The sequence below is a fragment of the Mesoplodon densirostris genome, chromosome 12 (assembly GCF_025265405.1).
Source record: "Mesoplodon densirostris isolate mMesDen1 chromosome 12, mMesDen1 primary haplotype, whole genome shotgun sequence".
Lineage (NCBI taxonomy): Eukaryota > Metazoa > Chordata > Mammalia > Artiodactyla > Ziphiidae > Mesoplodon > Mesoplodon densirostris.
Window position 1 is genome coordinate 90,127,540 of NC_082672.1, and position 23,898 is coordinate 90,151,437.

Below are 23,898 nucleotides of genomic sequence, written 5' to 3' on the forward strand. Positions count from 1 at the left end.
TGCTGTTGTAGCTTCACCTATTAAGAATTTATACCACATGGGTCATTCAATGAAGGGAAAAAAGCATATTAAAAATGCAATATTAAGCTTAAAATTATTTACAATCTGAAACACATTTTTATTACAATATGCCCGCAAAGTAACATATAATCAAAATGTAATCTATAAAAATATTACATAATCAGATACTAGCTTCTCAAAGTTAGTTCTCAAGATACAAATCCTAGGTAACTAAGGGAAAGACAATTTTAGAAATAGAAATGTGCTTCTATTTGAGGAATACTTCTATTTGAGATTGGACTACTTTTTGAGACACTGTAACAATCTAGTTATAGGCATCAAGTCATCCAATTTTACTAAAATTTGCTAATTTAGACTTTGTGTCCGAGTATCTGTGCATGCAAGTGTGTGAGTACTGTAAACTATTACCTAAAATCATACAATTCTTCAACTTGCACAGAGAATTCTTGCAAAACTATTATAAGAATTTAACTGCATATTTTAAAAGAAAGTTCATTCTTTTCTTTTTTGGAATATGGAATTTCAGTGTATTTGGCAGTAGCCACGGAGTCCCAAGTTTAATGACAGCTGATTAAAATTGTTCTTTTTATCCTTGTCTTTACTTTATTGGAAAATAATCAAAACTATGTTGGCACAGACCGCATTTCTCATCCTAAATGTTTTAGCATTTGCAGTATTTTGTATATGATATGTGTGTCATCTGAAACAGACTTTTTCCCCTAAGAAATAATCAAAGAGAGAAAGATTATGCTTGCATTTTCTTTGTTCAAGGTGTTTATTGCATCTCAGAGGGCATACATGCACTGGGTTTTTAAACTGAAATACAAAGAAAAGCCGTTTTGAAATTGGTTTTAGGTAATGCTTCCCCATTACAGTGTATGTTATCCCCACAGTAAATTCAGATACAACCACTTTTAAATGGTACCATACATCTATTGAATAATTTGAAAAAAAAGGCAAACACCTTTCCAACCCAATATGCTTCAACGAAGAACTGCCAAGCCACTAGCAACACTGATCAACAGTGACCTCATTTATGCATCGAAATCTTAAGCCAAGCCATCAGCACAGACAATATGACAACAACTTAAAAATTAAAGAATACAATATGTACAGTAAAGGATACAATTCTCTGATTTAGTTTAAATTCTAATCACAATGGTACAACAAAACCTACTTTGAGCTCAGTTGAGGGATGGAAGAACAGTACTCTACAGAACACATAAAGAAATACTAAATTAACAGATGTACATAAAACCCACAAGGAAGTAAAAATATTTGCAGTAATCTTTAAATTACAGTTATACCTTGGGGTGCCTTTATAATCACTTGAATAGCACATTTCTAATTGCATTTTCACGGACATGACGGAAATGGACCCTTCACTTTTCAGTGCATTGAATCAAAAATGAACATATAGGTCAATTTAGATGCAAAACCTGTCAAATATAATTAAAATATATATTTTAATATAGCAGTGATTGAATATGGAATTCTTCCCACATGATTTTCATTCTTGATAAGGTAGCTTCGAGGAGAAATATTTGTCATGGACATTAACCTTTATATTTTTTTAAAATAAAAGTTCTTAACATATACAGTGCCACAAAAATAAACATTTCCCCCAACAGCTGAAGTTCCTGTGATTGGAAAAGTGTACTCCACACTGAAAAAAGTTCTGTATATTTAAGAGTGTTTTCCTTACTATCTGATATCATCACACTATGTTTGTAACGTACATACAGAAGAAAAGAGAATTGATGGGGAGAGTTTAGGTTTGTCCAAAAGTTATATATACATTGAAACCTTCAAAAACACAGACACGTCTTTCCAAATGGCTCACCACACAACAGCTGCATCATCCATCCATGGGTGAGGTCCAGAAAAGCACTAAAGGCATTAGAAACATCCATTCGTTGTTTACATCGTACAACACACAAAGAACCCACATACACTACAATTTTGAGAGTAGGGATAACAGCTAAGGTAGTACACATTCCTAATGTTCACTTTCACAGCTGTGCTACACACTTTGGAAGAGAAGTTATGTATAAGCATTGGGATTGGTACTGGTGGTTCCCTTTGAAACTTTGAGCATCAGTCTTATTTGAAGTGTCCAAACTCATTATTTTTTTCCTATTCAGTCACAAAAATTGCAGCTGTAAAGATAAAAAGCACTCGAATTAGAAAACAATACTATGTAATCCTCAAAGATTTTACCTTCCTTACAATTTTACTTCGCTGTTACAATGAAAATCTTTACACCAAAGGTTTTCGTATTACCAAAGTCACATTTATATACTTTTCACAATTCTTTAAAACAAGCTTAAAATTTCATCCAGGGAAAAAAAAAACTTTCAATGAACTTTCAGTATGAACATCACTATTAGCAGCAAGGCTATGGCCTTGAAGGCTAGAGTCTCTTACATTGTAAATTCATCTCTCTGGACACCGCTTCATTTTTAGATAAGAAAATTCTATCGGCAAGATTTTGAAATTTGGATACTTAGAAACCTTAGCAAGACATTCAGTACCAATTAAGAACAGCTAACCTTAAAAAAAGGGCAGTGAACAAAAGGGGGAAGGGCAGGGACTCCCCCCCCCCTTTTTTTTTTGGTCCTTTTCAGTGATGGTTTTCAAGGAGCCACTAAACAGTTGCACAAGTGACAGGACAGAATAGAGGGGAGACATCCCTGGCGATCCAAAGCTTTCACTTATGCCAACCCCAACTAGTCACCCTGGCTATCTCCCACGCTTCATCATCTCTGCCTGGAAAACTTTCCTGGGGTCTTCAGGCTTAGCCATGGGGGTAACTCTTCTTCATAATATAGTCTGTATCTGTCCCGCTTTTGACTGTGAATCTCTGAGGGCAGGGGCTGTCTAAAGCATCTCTGTTTCAGGTCCTTATCGGAGTTCCTGCACAAACTGACAGCAATATTACTGGTGGATATGGTGGATAAAAGGCTGCCCCCTGCAGTGTCCTTGGTCATTCCTGAAACTTCAGCTGCTAAGAAATAAGTGCTCATTGTCTTACTTATGCCTACATGATGGCCACCTCAGCCCAAACCAAACCAAAGTGGGACAGAAAAGTTGGGCACAAGGAGAATTACTTAGCTGAGATGCCAAGGCCTTAAAATGATAAATTATTTATTTTGTATGAAGAAAAAACTCATAAGGTAGGAATCCACAAAAATCTTAGTAGGCATTTGAGAACGTTTAAAAAAATATAGGTAGTAGATATACGATAAAAATAACACTGGATGGGGGTCCAAAAGCTTCGACACTCTTACTGCTCTTCCAGTGTGACCTTGGGTAAATCACTTAATGCCAAGGAACAGTTTCTTTAGCTGTGAAATGGAGGCAAAAGTATCTGACTAGTTTATCTCGCAGGGTCTGATCTTCTACAGAGATGGTCAAAGAGTTAATGGCTGCCAAGTATGAAAAATACCATGTAAATGAAAAGCATCATCACTACTGTTCATCCACATTCAGCAAGTATTTCTTGAGAACCTACACACTGTGTTAGGTGCTGGGGTTAGTAGTAAAGCCTTTTCCTTCATCAGTTTTCTTCTGTAAGTCCACTATTAGCCATAATGTAATTTCATAAATTACATTAGAAATTTAAAACTAGAATGTTAGAAATTTAAAATTTTGCTTGAATGCAGAAATACAAGGATAATAATCTAAGCTTTATTTGATGAGGCCACATAAGAATAAGCAAAATAAAATTATAATTATTGTAGACAAATATATTCTTAGACAATTTCTAAATGAAGTATTATAAATGTTACCTTTCTACAAATTCCAGTCATCATGGCATGAAATGGTAATTTTCTAATTTATGTAGTAGCTTGGGCAACTTTTTGCTTTAACAGTATAATCTTTGAGCTTTCCAGTGTAAGGACAATTTGGAGGTTTCTCTCCCTCTTAGTTTTATAAATTAAGGTTAAAAAAATCATTGATAAAGATAGCTTTCAATATTGATTTAAAAAGCATAAACATTCAAATTATTATTATTATTATATACATGTATTAAAAACACAGAAGTACAAATATTATACCTAATAAAATAGCTAAGCATAGCATAGGTCATTATTACAAGCCCACAGGAAAAGCTCAATATTAGATACCTTAAATTGTTTACAAGAAATCCTTGATGTTAAGATCCGCTAATGGGTCCTTTGCTGGAGGTTTCTTGGGACTCTGAGTGGCAGGTGTAGGGCTTGGAGAAAGCTAAGGGGGAAAAGCCAGCCCAAGACAGTGGAAACAGAAAGCAAACAGAGAGATAGATAAGCATTAGGCCGAGCACATACCACAGAAAACAAACATGCAGAAGATGAGATGCTCAAAGTTTACAAAATCTACTTTGTTCTACTTAGTCACATGTTGTTTTAGATTCTGGATTATAAAACACACTTCAAAGGATATTGGCTTTCTTGAAATTCTCTGACATCAAATTTAGCCAAAGTAAAATTTGAGGACTCTGGTAGAACAATATGGATATTAGTTAGGGAAGATGTGAAAAACTAGTCACATTAAAGCTATTATGAATACATGGTAAAAAAAAAAAACCCGAACAATCTCTCTATTCAAAGCATTTTACTTTGAGTTATTAGTACCACTAAACTAATAAAGGAATATAAATGACTTCTCTTAGAGTGAGAGTGTGAAGGAAAAATGGGAAGAAAACAGCTTGCAGAAAGTTACTTAAGAAATTATTTTAAAATGTCAGCTAAATATACTAGGATTTCATGTAAAGTATTTTAAGTGAAACCCTGTCAAGTTTTGGGGCACTGTTAGTTTCAGATGAGCAAATAGTCTCCTAGTTATGAATGCCGCTAATTCCAATCTTGCCTATCCAGCTTGTAGAGAGGACTAATTATTACAGACTATAGAGAAGAATCATACTAAACCTGAAGCAAAAGCAACAAAAAAATTTCTTACCTTGTTTCTGTTTAGTGAATACCTAAATTATTTCACTGTGTGACAGACATAAGTTCCAGGAACAGGCTTTTGCAGGAATGTTAGGGTCCAAGGCCTTGAAAAAGGTCATGGAATTTACACAGAGCAATAACTGACATGTATCCTTCGAGTCTAATGAATTTCCTATGCTTATAACATGATGGAAACCTCAGAGACCTGGGATTGTAGGGCACGGATGTATGTTTTCACTGGTTCCATAAACAAAGCTCCAGAAGTAAGAAGTTTCAGATTTGTTCCTATGTCCATGAACTATTGACTGACTGTAGTATCTATCAGTCAAATTTCCATTTTTAAAACTGGGATCGTATTTCATAGAAAGACCAGGGTAAGGGTCAAAGTTGTTTGGAAGATAAGAAACTCAAGGACTGGTCTATAATTAATAATTAGGTGATATGACAACATCGTGATACTAACCAACTGAGCAATAGTGGAATAGTCCACATATCAGTAATGAAAAACTGTTTTGTTTTCTAAAGCTACCAACTCATGTTTATTTTCTATGCTTCTTCTCTGATATAGGAAATACAATCTAAAAATTGTGTAAGTATGGCATACCATTTCCTAAATTACCATAAATTCAATTAAATGATAAAAACACTGTGTTTTCATCATATCATCTATTTTTCATTTTCATTCTTTGAATTAAGTAAGAAAACTGATGCTCTGTAACACTGGTATCACACAGAAAAACTACCTTAAATAATAAAATTATATTAATTTATTTCTAAAGCTTTCAGCACACCAAATACAATGACTTTTAAAAAATCTCATAAAAATAGGAACATCCTTCCTTTTTTTCAAAAAGGTGGTAGTCATGGATATATTTAACCATCAAGGAGACATTCACAATAAATGAGATCCTTCTTAGAATTTAAATATATCCAGATTAAATTAAAAACCAACTATTACACCTAAAAGCTTCCTCACTACCACCCCACTCCCCCCAAACAACTTTAGGCAGCGTTCATTAGTATGAGAGCAGAACAGAAGATTTCTCATGAAGCCAGTGCTTTGGCTATGGCCTTGAAGGCTAGAGTCTCTTACATTGTAAATTCATCTCTCTGGACACCCACCATTCTCTCTCCTGGTCATTATGGCTTTTGAGGGTTAAAGTAAAGAAGCTGAAAGCAAATTTGGGGAACAGGTAGAAAATGAATTTAGAAATGATTCAAGGAAGGAAAGGGGATTAAAGTACACTCAGAAAGTTCACAGTAGGATTCCTTGGCTGAAACAATATAAATACCCGTGTGGTAAATTAAAAACATTATAGAAGTGAAACTATTTACTGATGTCCTTAAAATATATTTGAGCTATGTGTTTTGGTTTGCTTAGCATGGTGCTAGTAGTTACAATGTTCTGTCTCCATCTAAATCAATTTCTCACAGTGACCTCTTTGGTTCTACATATACCTTCACTTTGGCCAGGCAATTTATAAGAGTAATAAAGAAAGGGTGATTCATCAGTATGAACATCACTATTAGCAGCAAAACAGTTCAACCAAGTGCATATATTTTAGCATCTTCATAAATGAAGGTAGCACATTGTGCAGTAAGAAATTTGGCCTCATCTAAAGAGAGATTTGCCCTTTGTCCTGGACCCTGGTAGGTAACCTCTCAACCCTTGGAAACGTCCTGAGTGATACGAATGTCTTTATTATTCAGGGTGCGTGTCTGGAACAACACCTGATAATTTATGCTAACAAGATGGCTCAGGGTGGAGCACTAGCCATGCCAGAAAGACCAGCCATGTGATTACAGAGTTGAGTCTTTGGGCCACAGGATATGAGCCTGACCTTCAGGGAGGGAGGAGGGCTGGAGACTGAATTACTTCCCAGGTGGTTGAACTCAATCAGTCACTCCTATCTAATGAAACCTCAATAAAAACTCTGCACACTGAAGCTCAGGTAAGCTTCTTGGGTTGGCAGTACGACTTGCGTATCCTCACGTGTTGATGCCAGGTGGGTAATGCATCCCTGAGGACAAAGAAGCCTCATGTGTGGGCCCCTCCCAGACTTTGCCCTACGCATCTCTTCTTTTGGCTGGATCTGATTTGCATCTTTTTACTACACTAAAAGTGTCATCATAAAGTTAGTGCTCCCCTGAGTTCTATGAGTCATTCTAGAAAACTGTCTAATCTAAGGATGGTCCTGGGAACCCTCAAATTTGTAGGCAGCTGGTTGGAAGTGAGGGTGGCCCTTGGGACCTGAAGGGTCTGATGTGAGGGCAACCTTGTGGGAACTGCTCCCTCAGGCTTTGCAGTTTGGCAAACTCACTGAAGTTTGTGTTACTAGTCTTGGGCAAACTTGGCAATCTGGAGGGCTGTGTCCCTTTCTGTCTGGCTAACTTTGGCAACACGTAATAAGAGTATGGATCAGAGCTGCTCATTTTTTCTGGACTAAATGCCTGGATACTTTAAACACCTGGTAGTTCTCAGGAACCATTCTGAATTAAGTAGGAGAGGAATGGAGGGACTTTAGGACAGTTAGTTATTTCCATCATTTTCCTCCAAAAGTCACACTATTGCTCATCTCTCTTCCATGTTCCCTTTACTTCTGAAGCAACAGGTATGAAGACTGTATAAGGTAAAAACATTTTTAAACAGTTTGTCACATGACAGTTCTACATTTATAAAGTAATGTCATTCTTTTGTGGGACATTTAAAAACTGACCTGTGTGCCAGGTACAGCTGCGGCTCCAAAGGGTGGCCTCCTCATGGGCTGTGCAAACATGACAGGCTGCTGAGGCATCACAGACATGCCTGTCCCAGCAGGAGGCTAAAAAGCAGAGCAGTTCATAGCATGAGTGGAATCTACTCTGGCAATGCCCTGACCTTTACGTCTTTAATACGTTCCCGAAAATTTTTCTTTCCTTTTTTTTTTTTAAACATCTTTATTGGAGTATAATTGCTTTACAATGGTGTGTTAGTTTCTGCTGTATAACAAAGTGAATCAGCTATATGTATACATTTATCCCCATATCCCCTGAGGAATCCAGGTCTGTGAGAAAGTATAATTTGTAATTTTGAACGATGGGTGCTGTGAGGCTGGCAGATGGCAGAGAATCACTGAGGTGCAGTAGGAGGCTGGATGGCCACACAGCATCCTCACCCCACCCAGGCTTTGTTGTTGTTTATCCATCTTCTGGAAGCATAGTTCTTCAAGAGATGAAAACTTGTTTCTTTATGGAAAATGACTCTAAAATTTGCTAGTGATAACCGTGGTAAGTGAAAAGTCCTAGTATAGTGATTAAAAGTGGATTTTGATGATTGAGCTAAAAATATGTTTGGTAAATAGTACTCCAAAAATGACATAACAGTGTACTATAAAAATTATTTTGATGGCAGAATTTAAGTGTCTTATAAGTGACTCAATCATGCCCTCTGTAGACTACTTAATGTCTAAAGCAGATGACTTAACTTTTTAAATTTTACTTTACTGTATTTTGGGGAGAATTATATTCTATAGTTAATCTGGGATTTGGTGAAGGCCATAGAAGTATTAATTACAATTTTTAGCACTGGTCATCACTCACCATTCCAAATCCTGCTCCAGGTTGTCCGACAGATGGGGCCCCAGCAACAGGAGGAACTGAACTGGTTGGAGGTACAGCTCCTTGCTACGAAAATGAAACAACACACACACACACACATATACACACACACACACAAACAACAACAAACAAAAAGAACCAATATAATTTGGTTTTAAAATGACAGAATACAATTTTAAAATGCATGACCTTAAGTATGTGTAAAGATGTAAAGAAATCTCAAATTTCAGTTTTAAATTTTAAAAAAAAGGCACTACCACCACACCAATGATATGAAGGTTACTAACTTGATGTTCACTGTTGTGGTGCTATTTGGGTTCACTTATTTGGGCTCAGCTTACACTCAAGCACTGGGCTTCATCTCTATCTCCTTATACCACCCTTACTGTAAACAAGTCAAATTTTTCTAAGCTAGTCTTTTCCTATCATTATATCCTCCAATAGGCACTGAATTAGAAATTTAAAGAATGCTTTCACTTACATTTTTAATGCTTGGTTTCCATTTTCCCCCCCATTTTTATATTATTCTTTTCTGTGTTATATTTGCTTCTCTCTGACTTTTGACTGTTGTACATTTGCACAAAGACCAAAATTAATTCTAAGTTTTAGGAAGCATTTAGAGGACTGCACATAATATCATACATATATCTCACTTCAGACACAGGTTTGATAGTTTTCAGTCACACACCAAAACCCCTAATATTTCCCTTATGCATAAAATTAACGCTGCTGCAATCTCTTAAATTTAAGTTAACCGTTAGAGCAAAATCCTAATTGACGAATAAAATACTATAGTAATATCAGCAAAAATGGTGGAATAAGGAACTCTAAGAGTCCCCCTAGGCATAAAAGCAATGGAAAAGCAGGCAAAAATGGTCAAACTCAACTTTTTTGGAACTCTGGAAACTAACTAAAAGTTTGCAGCAGCCTAGAAAGTACTTAATCAAAAAAAAAAAATCAGCTGAATCTTGGTAAGAACATTGAGCTTTGGGGCATTTTAACTTACCCTAGAGTTCCAGCCACTGTTCTCCAATTCAGCTGTAGCTTTGAAAATAACAGCACACAATCCCAGTAACAGTACCACGAGGAGCTGAATATATTTTAATTATTTGCTTTGTCTTGTCTCATGTATAGGTGGCTCCCTGGAAACATTGGCTAAAAAGGCTTGTCCTTATCTTGCCAAACTGGGAACCCATCTAGTGCTAAAGTTGTTACCTGAAGACATTTGTGGAAAATACTTAAAGGCAAATTTTTCAGTTGTTGCTGTATCAGGCAATGGATATCAGTCAGCAAAAACAGCAGACTAAACAAAAAGCTCAGAAGGAAAGGCTGGAGAATATGATTTGAGGATTAAGGGTCTGAAAAACCCAGACCTTCTCCTGGGAATTTAGATAGCCATGCACATGCCCAGGGCTGTGCATATGCTCAGGAAAGATGTGAGATGCCTCTGGGTTGACTTTGAGGCTTTAAGAAAGCAGCAGTGATCACTAAGGCAGAGTTGCAAACTGCCTGGTTGAGTCTGAAGTCATGCCTAATACATACTCAGAGCCCCTCTGCAAAGACTGGGAGATATTTTTGGTTCCAGGAGTTTAAGTAGTATCTGTCTAATCAGTAGCTGATCAATTAGCTAAAAGGACAAAACAAACAAACAAACAATAACCCCTTCCCCCAACCAAGGTAGCAAAACAACAAAAAAGGTAGCAACGAAAACTTTGGGGAGGGGGTAGAACATGATTTCCAAAGCTGCCATATTATAATATTCAAAGTGTCCCAGTTTCAACAAAAAATTATGAGGCATGCAAAGAAACAAGAACATATAGCTCATATGCAGGAGAAAGATCTCAAATCAATAACCTAAACTTCCACCAGAAGGAACTAGGAAAAAGAAGAACCAATTCCAAAGTGAGCACAGAAAGGAAATATAATGATTAGATCATAGAAAAGTGAAATAGAGAATGGGAAAACAAAAGAGGAAATAGAAGAACCCAAAACTTGGTTCTCTGAAGAGATCAATAAAATTAACAAATTTTCAGGTAGACAAACCAAGAAAGAGAGAGAAACTTACATGACCAATATCAGGAAAGGAAGTGGAGATATTACTACCAACCTTGCAGAAATAAAAAATTATGAGGAAATATTATCAGAAATTACATGCTAAAACATTGGATAATCTAGATGAAATGGTCAAATTCCTTGAAAGACACAAACTACGAAAACTGACTCAAGAAGAAATAGAAAAATCTAAATAGTGGTATAGCAAGTAAAGAGACTGAGTCAGTAATCAAAAACCTTCTATCACAGAAAAGCCCAAAATCAGATGGCTTCATGGGTCAGTTCTATTACATTTATAAAGGAGAACTAATTTCAATCCTTCTCAAGCTCTCAAAAAAAAATAGAAGGGGAACATTTTCTAATTATTCTTTGATTCCAGTATTACTGTGATACCAAAGCCAGACAAGGACATCACAAGAAAAGAAAACTACAGACCAAGTCCTTTACAAACATTGATACAAAAATTCTCAACAAAATACTAGCATACCACATTCAGCAGCATATTAAAAGAATTACACACCAAAACCAAGTGAGATTTATCCCAGGAATGCAAGGTAGGCTCAATCAATGTAATATGTCATATTAATAGAATATAAGAAAAAAAAGATCATCTCAGTAGATGCAGAAAAAGCATTTGACAAAATCCAACATCCTTTCATGAACAAAACAACACTAAATAAACTAAGAACAGAAGGGTAATTCCTTAACCTGATAAAGGGCATCTGCAAATAACTCATGGCTAACATTGTACTTAATGTTGAATGACTGAAAGCTTTCTCCCTAAGAACAAGACAAAGATGTACTGTAAAGTCTAGTCAGGGCAATTAGGTAAGAAAAAGAAAGAAATAACATCCAGAAAGAAAGGAAGAAATAAAACTATCTCTACTTGTAGATGATATGAGCTTATATATAGAAAATCCTAAAGAACCCACACACAAAAAAACTATCAGAGTTAATAAGTTCAGCAAAGTCATAGGATACAAAATAAATATACAAAAATCAATGTGACATTCACCTTATACTAGCAATGAACAATAAAAAAATGCAATTATAGGGCTTCCCTGGTGGCGCAGTGGTTGAGAGTCCGCCTGCCGATGCAGGGGACACGGGTTCGTGCCCCGGTTTGGGAAGATCCCACATGCCACGGAGCGGCTGGGTCCGTGCGCCATGGCCGCTGAGCCTACGCATCCGGAGCCTGTGCTCCGCAACGGGAGAGGCCACAGCAGTGAGAAGCCCGCGTACCACACACACACAAAAAAATGCAATTATAAAAAAATTAATTTACAACAGCATTAAAAACAACATACTTAGAAATAAATTTAACAGAGAGTATAAGACTTGTACACTGACAACTATAAAACATTGTTAAAGAAATTAAAGAGGGCTCAGATAAATAGAAAGATGTCCTCTGTTCATGGACTAGAAGACAATATTGTTAAGATGGCAATATTTCCCAATTTGCTTTATAGATTCAGTGTGAACCCTATAAAAATTTCAACTGCTTCTTTTGGAAAAATGGACAATCTGAACCCAAAATTTATATGGATATGCAAGGGACCCAGAGTAGCCAAAACAATCTCGTAAAACAAGAACAAATTTGGAGGACTCACATTCTCTGTTTTCAAAACTTACTACTAAGCTACATTGATCAAAACACCGTGTGGTACATGCCGCGGGGCGGCTGGGCCCGTGAGCCATGGCCACTGAGCCTGCACGTCCGGAGCCTGTGCTCTGTGGCAGGAGAGGCCACGGCAGTGAGGGGCCCGCGTACCGCAAAAAACAAACAAAACAAAACAAAACAAAAAAAACTGTAGTACTGGCATAAGAACAGACATATAGGTCAATACAACAGAATAGAGAGTCTGGAAATAAATCTATATATCTATGGTCAATTGATTTTTGAGAAGAATGCTAAGACCAATAAATGAAGAAAAACCAGTCTTTTCAACACATGGTTCTGGGATTAACTAGATTTCCACATGCAACACAAAGAATTTGGACCACATATGAAAATGAGCCTAAAATAGGTCAAAAACCTAATGTAACAGATAAAACTATACAACTCTTAGAAAGAAATCTGGGTGTAAATCTTTAAGCTTTGGATTAGGCAATGGATTCTTAAATATGACACCAAAAGCAAAAGCAACAACAATAAAAATAGACAAATTGGAGCTTATCAGAATCAAAAACTTTGTGTGTTAAAAGATACTACCAAGAAAGACAACTCACAAAATGGGAGAAAATATTTGCGAATTATGTATCTGATAAGCATCTGGTATCCAGAATAATAAGGATCTCTTAGAACTCAACAATAAAAAGACAACCCAATTATAAAATGGGCGAAGGACATGAACAAACATTTCTCTGAAAAAGGATATACAAATGGCCAATAGCACATGAAAATATTCTCAATATCATTAGTCATTAAGGAGATGCACATGAAAACCACAACTGAAACCCTATGCATTGCTGGTGGACACATAAGATGATGCAGCTGCTGTGGAAAAGTTTGGCAGTTCCTCAAAAAGCTCAACAGAGTCACACAAGTCCTGGCAATTCCATTCCTAGGTATATTCCCAAGAGAAATGAGGATATATATTCTTACCAAACTTGTATACAAATAACAGAATCATCTTTCATAACAGCCAAAAGTGGAAACAACACAAATGCCCATCCATTAAAGAATGAATAAATAAAACGTGGTATATCCAAACAATAGAATAGTCAGCAATACAAAAATGTAGTACTGATACATGCTACAACACGGATCAACCTTGAAAACATTATGCTAAGTGAAAGAAGCCAAAAAGTCAGGCACAAAAGGCTCCAAAGTATATGATTCTGTTTATATTAAAAATCCAGAATAGGCAAATCCATAGAAACAGAGTAAATTTTTGGATGTCATGGGATAGGGAAGGGGAAAATTGGGAAAGACTGTGTTCCTTTTTGGGGTGATGGAGATATTCTGGAATTAGAGAATGGCGATGGTTTTACAACATCAAAAATATACTAAAAATCACTGAATTATACACTTTAAAGTTGTGAAAGTGGTGAATTTAATGTTACATAAATTTATCTCAAAAAATTTTTAAATGAAAGAAAATCCGAAGGGTAGCAGAAAAACCCACCCCGCCACCATATGCTTCTTTGGCATAGGGATGATTTTGAGCTGATTATTTTGAAGAACAGCAGGAGAAACTCTGAAACAGTAGAAATTAAACTTTGGTAAGGGACATTTAGATTTATAAAGGAAATCTCCACTTGTAAGGGTGTCTCCTTCTCTGTACCGGGAAGAGAAGGATGACTAACTCACAAGAGAATCTTATCAGTGGAGAAGTCACTGACTTAAACCTACATAACAGATCTTACCTTTGTTGACCCTGCTTTTCCTGGTAACCTCCCCACATCATTCTTTCTTTTGTCTTTAGCTGAAGATGGTATATTTAAGCCGGCGGCTTGGGCCACCTTGGGGAGTTACTCATTTTTTTCTCTGGGTATCTCCCTGTATATATGAGGCATACATGTTAATAAACTTCTGTTTTTCTCTTGTTCATATGTCTTTTATTACAGGAGTCTCTACTAAGAATTCAGAAGGATAGAGGGTAAGTTATTTTTCCTCCCCTACAAAAGAAATATTATATTTCAGATTCACTCTACTCATCATTTCAACAGGTTACGTGGTAGGCTATTCACTAGACCCAGAATTGCATATTTTATCAGAATTGTACCATACAATAATAACTGTATTTACAAGAATTGTATCATTAGGACTTAAGACTGTGAAAGAAAAAAGCTACCAAAATAAAATGAACCTGCAGATAATCCTGATCAGACAAATGGGTCAAAAAATTTAAAGGGAGTCTAAGTTTGTCATTTTGCTCAAATGGTAGATTAACTCTTAATAATTTACTCCCTCAGTATTATTTGTCCTAAGGTTTTAAAAGTTGTTTTCTTTTTCAACACTCAACAAAATCTTTCACCTATAGGCATATAAAGATTAGTTGTTTTTAGGGGGAGAATTGTGGATTCTGTGGCCTCCTGCAAAATGCACATATTTCCAAGTTGCAAGTACCTTCCTAGTTTGTCTGATGGAAACTTAACAGGTCTGTTGTGCTCAAAACTAGGCATGAGTAACCCTCTTGATGGCCATGATGATATGCCAGTCCTGTTAAAGGTTTTTAGATATAACTTGGGTTCTATGGTCTGAAAAACTTTAGAGCTGCACCACCAAGTAAAAGCAAGGCTACAGCTTTGTTCAGGAAGAAGAGCTTTGCAGTAAATGGAGTAAATGGCAGTGAATTTTTATACAACTAAGTGAGGGTTAATAATGATAAAATAACTGCATAGGACAGCTTTCATATTATTACCTAAAATGTTAAAGAAAATAAACAAAAGAAATAGGACTACATGTAACTCTGTCCTCCTAATAAATTATTTCTGTTGTTCTAATTTCTCTTTCTACAGCTGCTGTGGACACTTTATGCTAAAGCCTACTGTCTTTAACTTTCTGGAGTTTCATTATGAACAACATAAAGTTTTCTGCTTCATAAACAAAAATAAGGAGTTCTGGGATTTAAAAATATAAGAACATTAATCTCAGTCTCGGGGATGGTGCCTGACAATCAGATAACTGGCAGCCTCTTGGGCCTGAAGAAGCAAAAGAGTTGTTAATTAAGTATCTGATGAATTCTTAACCTTGTATGGTTAAAATCTTCATCTCAGGGGAAGTGATGGCCAAGGAAGGTCTCCAATTCAATACCATTGTTAAAGGACTTCTCCTTTGTTCCCCTTCTGGGTTAATGGCCTCATTACTTAGCAAACTCGCCCACATACAAACCTGGGCAACCAGTGTCTTGGTGTGTTTGTTCACAATTATCCCCAGTTGTGTGGATTCTACCTGAGACTTTTCTTTCTTGTCTTACTTTCCATCCTCACCTCTGGCTCCAACCCTTTTTCAATTTTTAAACCTACAGCTGATCTGCCAGATGCCAGTATTCTCATCGCCCTTCCCTCCATGACTGTTTTGAAACTAACCTGTTAAAAAACATTAAACAGCTTTATCCTGCTGATAAGGGCAACACTACTAAGTATAAACTTCTTAGGACTGCAGATAAGGTCTCTTTAATTTTGCATAGAACAGAATAGAAAAATTAGTTCTTTTAATTGGGTGATGATAATATAAACTGAGCTTTCATGTCAATATGCAGTATTAACAGATTTATAAGATCCGTTCTAAAGAAGCTTTCTCTTTCTTTAGGGATGTTATTTACATTTATTGAATCTCTCTCCCTCTACCCCCAACAATGTTTTTGTATTGAAGAACAGAGTGCAGCCGAGGGATGGACTGGGAGTTTGGGGTTAGCAGATACAAACTATTATATAGAGAATGGATAAACAACAAGGTCTTACTGTATAGCACAGGGAACTATACTCAATATCCCATAATAAACCATAATGGAAAAGAATATGAAAAAATATATATACATATATGTGTATAACTGAATCACTTTGCTGTACAGCAGAAATTAACACAACAGTGTAAATCAACTTTATGTCAATTAAAAAAAAAAAAAAAGAATGGAGTGCAGTTGCCTAGTCCCAGAGTGCTACCTGCTTATGGTCTCATCATCTATGTGGGTCACCAGGTACCAGGCACATGCTTGGGGTCCCAGGATAATAATTATGCTCCCTTTCACCCTTAAAGAGCCCTAGTTTGGGCAATAAATTATATGGTTATCCTGGGCATAGCTCAGTTTAAGAGACTGGTAGCTTTCTACTAAGTATCCTTTATAAAAATTAAAATGGAACTCTATTTATAGCTAAATACAAAAATGGCCCTCTTAAGCACTGTTTTTAAATAATGAAAAGAAAGATTTGAAGAGGTAAATATCCATATATAATAGGCAATCTTCTCATTGTTACCTTTTAGAAGTCACTTCTTAAAATTAAGTTCTTTCAGACTTTGAACTCACCAAAGGCAGAGAATATCAGTCCTTGAATTTCCTGCTCTCTTACAAACACCAGGGGGTGGAGTGGGGAGACCAGAGGAAGTGGGTTTTGAGAACCAAGTCTGAGCACAGAATGTATTTTCCTATAGGAACTACGGTATAAACTGTAATTCAATTAATACTATTAGTACTGTTTAGTGGTAAATTTTGATTCAAAAGTCCTTTTACAGATTGATTTGAGCTTATTTTTATTTATAAAATCGCTATGAAACTATGTGTAAAAACATTACTATTTATAAAATTGTCTAAAAGAAAATGTGTTCTTGTACACACTACTATATGTAAAATGGATAACCAACAAGGACCTACTGTATAGCATAGGGAACTCTGCTCAATATTATGTAACAACTTAGATGAGAAAAGAATTTGAAAAAGAATAGATGCATGTATATGTATAACTGAATCACTTTGCTGTACACCTGAAATTAACGCAACACTGTTAACTGTACTCCAATATAAAATAAAAAGTTAGAAAAAAGAAAATGTGTTCTAAATTCAAAAACTCAGATATTTGAATAAATTTCTGGAACACATCATTTTTAATGGAGTCTATCTAAAATGTTTATATTCTAATTTATATTAATTCACTTCCATGCATGCTTGTTTGGCTGGGGTTGGCAGTTAATGGTGAGGAATTAATTCAGGCAACAAGGAGAGGTTGGCATCAAGAAAACCTTAGAGATGGGTGAATTAGACAGGTGAAGGTGTAAGCAAAGGTGAAAAACTACGGGTGAGCTGGGGAAGCAGTAGCTAGCCTAGTTCTGCTAAATATGAGCATATATAGAAAAATAGTAAATTTTGCTATCCTGGAAACATACTTTTGGTGGTGGCAAATTGCACTAAGTAATAATTAAGTCTTTATTTCCAGTGATATGCTCTTTCACAGAGTGAATGGTGCATTAATATACTGATAGAAATTTAATATACAGAAATGAAACCTATTTACATTTTATAGAAAAGATGGTGAAAGTCGTTTCAAATTGAAAAAATGGTGAGAAGAACCCATAGGGCTTTAAAATGAAAGTTCACTTACACAATAGAAAACTGCCCAATCTTTCTGGTAAGAAAAAAAGTTTTCATTACTTCTTATGGCCATCAGGAAATTTGGGCAAGAAATGTGGTAAAACACAGATAACGATCAATGATATTACATGTTTTGAAGAATCACTTCCATAATTGTACAAATAAAGGACTAATATCTGAAGAAGCATAAATACTATTTTGCAATAATTAAAATAAAAAGATAGATCATAATCTTTATTAAAGTCAATGAAATTTGCATTTTGGTAAATATGGCATCTTGCTCCTAATGTGGGTTAAAAAGTACAGTGTCAGTAGCAAAACTCAGCAACATGGACCCTGCTCTACACACTTGGAAACTGGCAAAGTGCCCACACTGTCCTGGCCTCTGGGGACTACGTACCAAGGGTGCACTGGGTGGGACACCTGCTGACCAGGTGGCAGGGGCTACTTTTGGCTGCCAGTTGGCTCCCCCAGTCAACTTCTTCTCTCCAGCATTCCACTGAAGATCTCCCCTAAAATCAAGCATGCAAAGCAAACAAAGAGACAAACACATAATCAGAAAAGAATGGTGTGTGGCTCCCTAAATACTTTTATCTAGGGTCAGAAGCAGTCTGTTTGGGTCAAGTGGTAATAAAGAGAACAGCTTCAAACAGATAGAGAGTCTTACCATATCTCATCTAAGAGACCTTAAGAGCATTTGACAAAAAAATCAGAGTTCAGACCTCAGGGATAACAAGAATTTCCTGTCACTTCTAATGGAAAAATATGCCACAAAATTCAACTGAATTCATCACTGGTTATAAAAAATGCCAAATAAGTATATCATAACTACTGTATATCCTTTGTTGAACTGAAGATGAATCCATAATGGCACTTTCTGGATCTTACAGGGTTCAAATGAAGGTTTCACATAACTACATCATGACTACAACCTGCCTTCAAGTGATTGTAAGATTACATCTATTGTTAAATGCATCCCGATTTCAGAGATGTTGAAATATGCATCTAAAAAAAGTGTACATTGTTTGTCATTTTTACTACTCTTCTCTAAAACTGACCCCCATGAGACTTTTTTTAAAATCAATGTTAGCTAGGAATATTATAATGAATCTACAATTTAAAGCTACTAAAGTATTCAAACCACAATTCTCAAATACTTCTAGATATACTTAGTGACAATATGGAGGCTGAAATAGATTATTCCTTCTCACTGCAGAGCCAGTAGTTTGGAGGTTCCAATAGAATAGCAACAAAAACAAAAACTGGGAATGAAATAAAAACCAATTTTGCAGTTACCTAGCCTGGGAATGAGTAATTACTCCAATGAGCGCAATGTTTGATAGTCTCAAATAAGTACAGATACACTTTTCATAAGAAAACCAGACAATTTCAAAAACACTTACTTTTTGGACGTGGTACCAGAAATTCCAAGATCTACAAATGGATAGAAGAAAAAAGAATTTAAACCTCTATACTCAGCTTGAACGATATGACATTTAAAAGATCAAAGAATCAGAGGTCTAGAAAAAGTCCATATTTTGCCTACAAATGACTGCATTTAGTTTTACAAAGGAGAAACCACGTTAGGAAACATATTCTCAAGTCTAACATTTTCTTTCACTTCATGTTATTCTTAAGGATCATATTTTAATGTCAGCTGGTGTCCAGAAAAGAGTGAACATAGCAGGCTTGAGACTGCTATCTTAGGAAGGCCCGTGTGGCTGGAGACCTGGCTAATATAAATTGTTCTCTACACTGAGATAAAAGTTTTCCTAATGATAAGCGTGGATCACTGTATCTAAACTGTACAAACAAGGGGTATGCTGAAAATCTTGCTTTCCTTCCACAAGACTGATATTTTGGTACATGCTAGGCAGAGTGCCTACAGGATCAGCATCCAATAAAAACCCTGGATGCTGAGTCTCTAAAGGGCTTTCCTGGGCAGGAACATCCTATGGGTTGCTGCATTTTTGTGTGTTCTTCCCCTCAAAGGGAAGAGAGAGCATAAGGAAGTCCATGTGTGGATTCTTCTCGACTCTGCCTGTGTCTATTTCCCTGATGATCCAGCTGTGTATCCTTACTATGCTGCTGTAATAAACCTTAGCTGTGAGTACAACTATGCACTGACTCCCTTGAGTCCTTCTAGTGGATCTATAAATGTGTGGGTGGTCTTGGGGACTCCTGACCCAACGGGTTTAATCATTCTGCTCTAATCTCAATTCATTTATTATTTCAGCAAATATTTATTGAACCCTACATATGCCAGGCACTGTTCTAAGCAGTTGGGATAGGTTAGTTACAAAAACAAAGAGCTCAACCCCAGAGGAATTTGCATTCTGATGGGGTGAGGTGGATGATAAAACAATAAAATAGGGCTTCCCTGGTGGCGCAGTGGTTGAGAGTCCGCCTGCCGATGCAGCGGACGCGGGTTCGTGCCCCGGTCCGGGAGGATCCCACATGCCGCGGAGCGGCTGGGCCCGTGGGCCGTGGCCGCTGGGCCTGTGCGTCCGGAGCCTGTGCTCTGCAGCGGGAGAGGCCACAGCAGTGAGAGGCCCACGTACCGCAAAAAAAAAACAAAAACAAAAACAATAAAATAATAAAAGAGTATACAGGCTGCTAGAAGGTGATATGGCAAGCCTATGGAAAATGGAAAGCAGGGTAAGGGGGAACTGGTGGGGTAGGCTGAGAGTGAGCGTCAGGCAGGATTAAATGGGGTGTTCAAGGAAGTCCTCAGAGGGGTGAAGCTTACGCAAAGCTGAGCAGAGATCTGGGGAAGAGCTTTCTAGGCATCTCTGCCTAATGGTAACTCTATGTTTAACATTTCCAGAAACTGCCAAACTGCTTCCCATAGCAGCTGCCCAATGTTACATCCTCACCAGCAATGTTAGAGGGTTTTCATTTTTCCACATCCTTATCAAGACTGGTTATGATCTGCCTTTTTTATTATAGCCATCCTGATGGGTGTGAAGTGATATTTCACTGTGGTTTTGATATGCATTTCACAGATGACTGATGTTGAGCCTCTTTTCATGTGTACATTGGCCACATGTATATCTTCTTTGGAGAAATGTCTTTTTTAAATCATTTGACCATTTAAAAATTGGGTTGTCTTTTCATTATTGAGCTACAAGAGTTCTTTACTTATTCTGGATAGTTCACTGTCTTGATGGTATCCTGGGTAGCACCAAAGTTTTTAATTCTGATGCAGAGTCTTATTTATCTTTGATTTTCTACTGTTGCTTGTGCTTTTGCTGTCATATCTAGGAACATTATCTAATCCAAGGTCATAAATATTTACTCATAAATTTTCTTCTAAAAGTTCCATCATTTTGACTCCTACACTTAGTTCTAGATTCATTTGGAATTAATGACTTTGGGGTAAATAAAAAGTCTAACTTCATCCTTTTACATGTGGATATCCACTTGTCCTAGCACTGTTTGTTGAAAAGGTGATTCTTTTCCTCTTTTCCCATTGAACTGTCCTGGCACCTTTGTTGAAAGTCAACTGACCACAGATGTGTAAGCTTATTTGTAGACTGTCATTCTATTCCACTGATGTACATGCCTATTCCTATGCAGTACCACTCATCTTAATTACTGTAGCTTTGTAGTTAAGTTTTGAAATCATGAAGTGTGAGTCTTTCAAAATGATTCTTCTTTATTCAAAATGTTTTGGCTTATTCGGGCTTCCTTACATTTCCATATAAATCTTAGGTTCAGCTTGTCAATTTCTGTAAGAAAAAGCAAAGCTGCAATATTGATAAGGAGTATGAAGATAAATTTTTTTTCAGTTTTGGAATATATTTTCATTAATAAAATATTTCATTAATAAAATATTTTCATTAATAAAATATTTACTTAAATAAAATACTTAGTTACTTAGAGTGAAACTCAGTGGGACTCTTTTTGGGGGTATTGTACATTTCTATAAATTTTGACAAATACATGGGTTCATGTAATCATCACTATAATCAGGATTCACAGCAATTTAATCACTCAAAAATATTCTCTCTTTGCAACCCAAACTTCCCCTTGCTCAGAACCCTGGCAACCACTGATATATTCCCTGTAGTTCTGCCTTAACAAAAGTAAACCGTATAAGTGGAATTAACAGTATATAATTTTTTTGTGTCTGGCTTCTTTCACTTAGCATAATGTATTTGAGATTCATCTGTGCTCTTGTGTACGTCAGTAGTTCATTCCTTTTCATTTCTAAGTAGTATTCTAATGAAGGGGTTTACCACAGTTTGTTTATACATTTACCCAGTGAAAGACATTTCAGTTGTTTCTGGCATTTTAAAATAATACTCCTATAAAGATACATGGACAAGTTTTTGTGAGAACATATGTTTTCATTTCTCTAGGACAAGTACCTAGACATGTATTTACTGAGTCATATTAAGTATAGGTTTAACTATAAGAAACTGCTAAACTGATTTCCATGGCAAGACTATGTTGTATTCCCACCACCAAAGTGTGAGAATTCCAGAGGCTCCACACCCTTGGTAAGTACAAAGTACTGTCAGCTCTTCTCTTCTTTTAAAAATTTTAGTCATTCTAATGGGTATATAGTAAGATGAGACTTCTAAAAAAATTGATACAATTCACATATCATAAAATTCATACTGTTAAAGAGTAAAATTCAGTGCAAAAATTATGTTCACAAGGTGGTGAAATCATTAACACACTCTAATTTCAAAATATTTTCATCACCCCAAAGGAATCCCCATCACCATTAGCAGTCACTCTGACCACTACTAATGCACATTCTGCTTCTAAAGATTCCCCTGTTTTGGACATTTCATATAAATGTAATCATATAATATGTGGCTTTTTGTATTTGGCTTCTTTCACCTAGCAAAATATTTTCAAGGTTCATCTTCTTTTTATGGCTGATTATTTTATGAATGTACCACATTTTGTTTATCTGTTCAACAGTTGATGGACTTTTGAGTTGTTCCCACTTGTTGGCTGTTATAAAAATTGCTTCTGTGAATATCTGTGTACAAGTCATGTGGACATATGTTTTCAATTCTCTTGGATATATAGCTAGGAGTGAAATTGCTGTGCCACATGGAAACTATGTTTAACTTTTGGAGAACTGTAAACCTGTTCTCCAAAGAGGCTGAATTGTTTTACATTCCTACCAGCACTGTGTGAATTCTAATTTCTCTACATCCTAGCCAATATTTGTTATTACCTTTTTGATGATAGCCTTCCTAGTGAGTGTGAAGTGGCCTGTCATTGTGGTTTTGATTTGCATTTCTCTGATGGCTAATGACATTCAACATCTTTTCACATACTTATTGGCCACCTGTGCTTTTTTTTTGGAGAAATATCTATTCAAATCCTTCTCTGATTTTTAAATTGTTTTACTTTTTATTATTGAATTTTAAGAGTTCTTTATATATGATGGATACAAGTCCCTTATGAGATATATGGGAATATTTTCTCCCATTCTGTGGGTTGTTTTTCCACTTTCTGGATGTATCAATTTGTAACACAAAAGTTTTTAATTTTGACAAATTTTTATTAATTTATTTTTTCTTTGATTGCTTGTATTTTAAGTATTATATCTAAGAAGCCACTGCCTCATTTAAGGTCATAAAGACTTGTACTTAGTTTTTTTCCTAGGAGTTTTACAGATTTATCTCTTACGTTTAGATCTTTGATTCATTTTGAATTGATTTTTGTGGATGGTATAAGGAAGAGGCCCAACTTCATTCGCTTGCATGTGGCTATCCAGTTATCCAAGCATATTTTTTGAAAAGATTGTCCTTTCCCACTTTGAATGGTCCTGGAATCCTTGAAAAAATTGTTTGACAATGTATGTGAGGTTTATTTCTGAGATCTTTATTCATTCTATTGGTCTATCTTTCTATCCTTAAGCCAATACCATTTGTCCTGATGACTGTAGCTCTGTAGAAGTTTTGATATTGCAAAATGTGACTACTTCGAATTTGTGCTTCTTTATCTAGATTGTCAGGCTATTTCTCAAGAGGGTCTGCTTGCTTCAACTGAGATAATTTTAAAGGTGGTTTTGCCACCTGAGGGATGTGTGCTAGTGGCACTTTCAGCCCTGGAGGTATAAAGTCTTTATTTCTGAAGGAAGATTTAGACAGTACATTATAATATTCAGTAAAAGCAGTTACTACTGCAGACTATCCATCAGTAAGATAAAATTTTAAAGTAGGAAGAAATATTCAAATAACCTCTCCATGGTTGTCATCAAAGCATTTTCATGAATGTCCAGACCAAGGACG

At 36.1% G+C, this 23,898-nt stretch overlaps 1 protein-coding gene across 12 annotated transcripts in view; it reads right to left on the reverse strand.

Moving 5' to 3' along the window:
- Window positions 1-791: 791 nt before the first annotated feature.
- The window catches only part of SNAP91 (synaptosome associated protein 91), a 157,231-nt gene continuing 134,124 nt past the window's right edge, over window positions 792-23,898 (reverse strand). For 11 of the 12 annotated variants that reach the window (XM_060114391.1, XM_060114390.1, XM_060114381.1 and 8 more), the window contains 6 exons: window positions 19,039-19,069; window positions 18,036-18,147; window positions 8,535-8,618; window positions 7,673-7,777; window positions 4,152-4,254; window positions 792-2,180 (listed from right to left, as the gene is read on the reverse strand). In XM_060114391.1, coding sequence (XP_059970374.1) covers window positions 4,162-4,254; window positions 7,673-7,777; window positions 8,535-8,618; window positions 18,036-18,147; window positions 19,039-19,069 — 425 coding nt within the window. In that variant the 3' untranslated portion in view covers window positions 792-2,180; window positions 4,152-4,161. The remainder of the gene's footprint in view (window positions 2,181-4,151; window positions 4,255-7,672; window positions 7,778-8,534; window positions 8,619-18,035; window positions 18,148-19,038; window positions 19,070-23,898) is intronic. The other variant, XM_060114380.1, reaches the window with a different exon arrangement.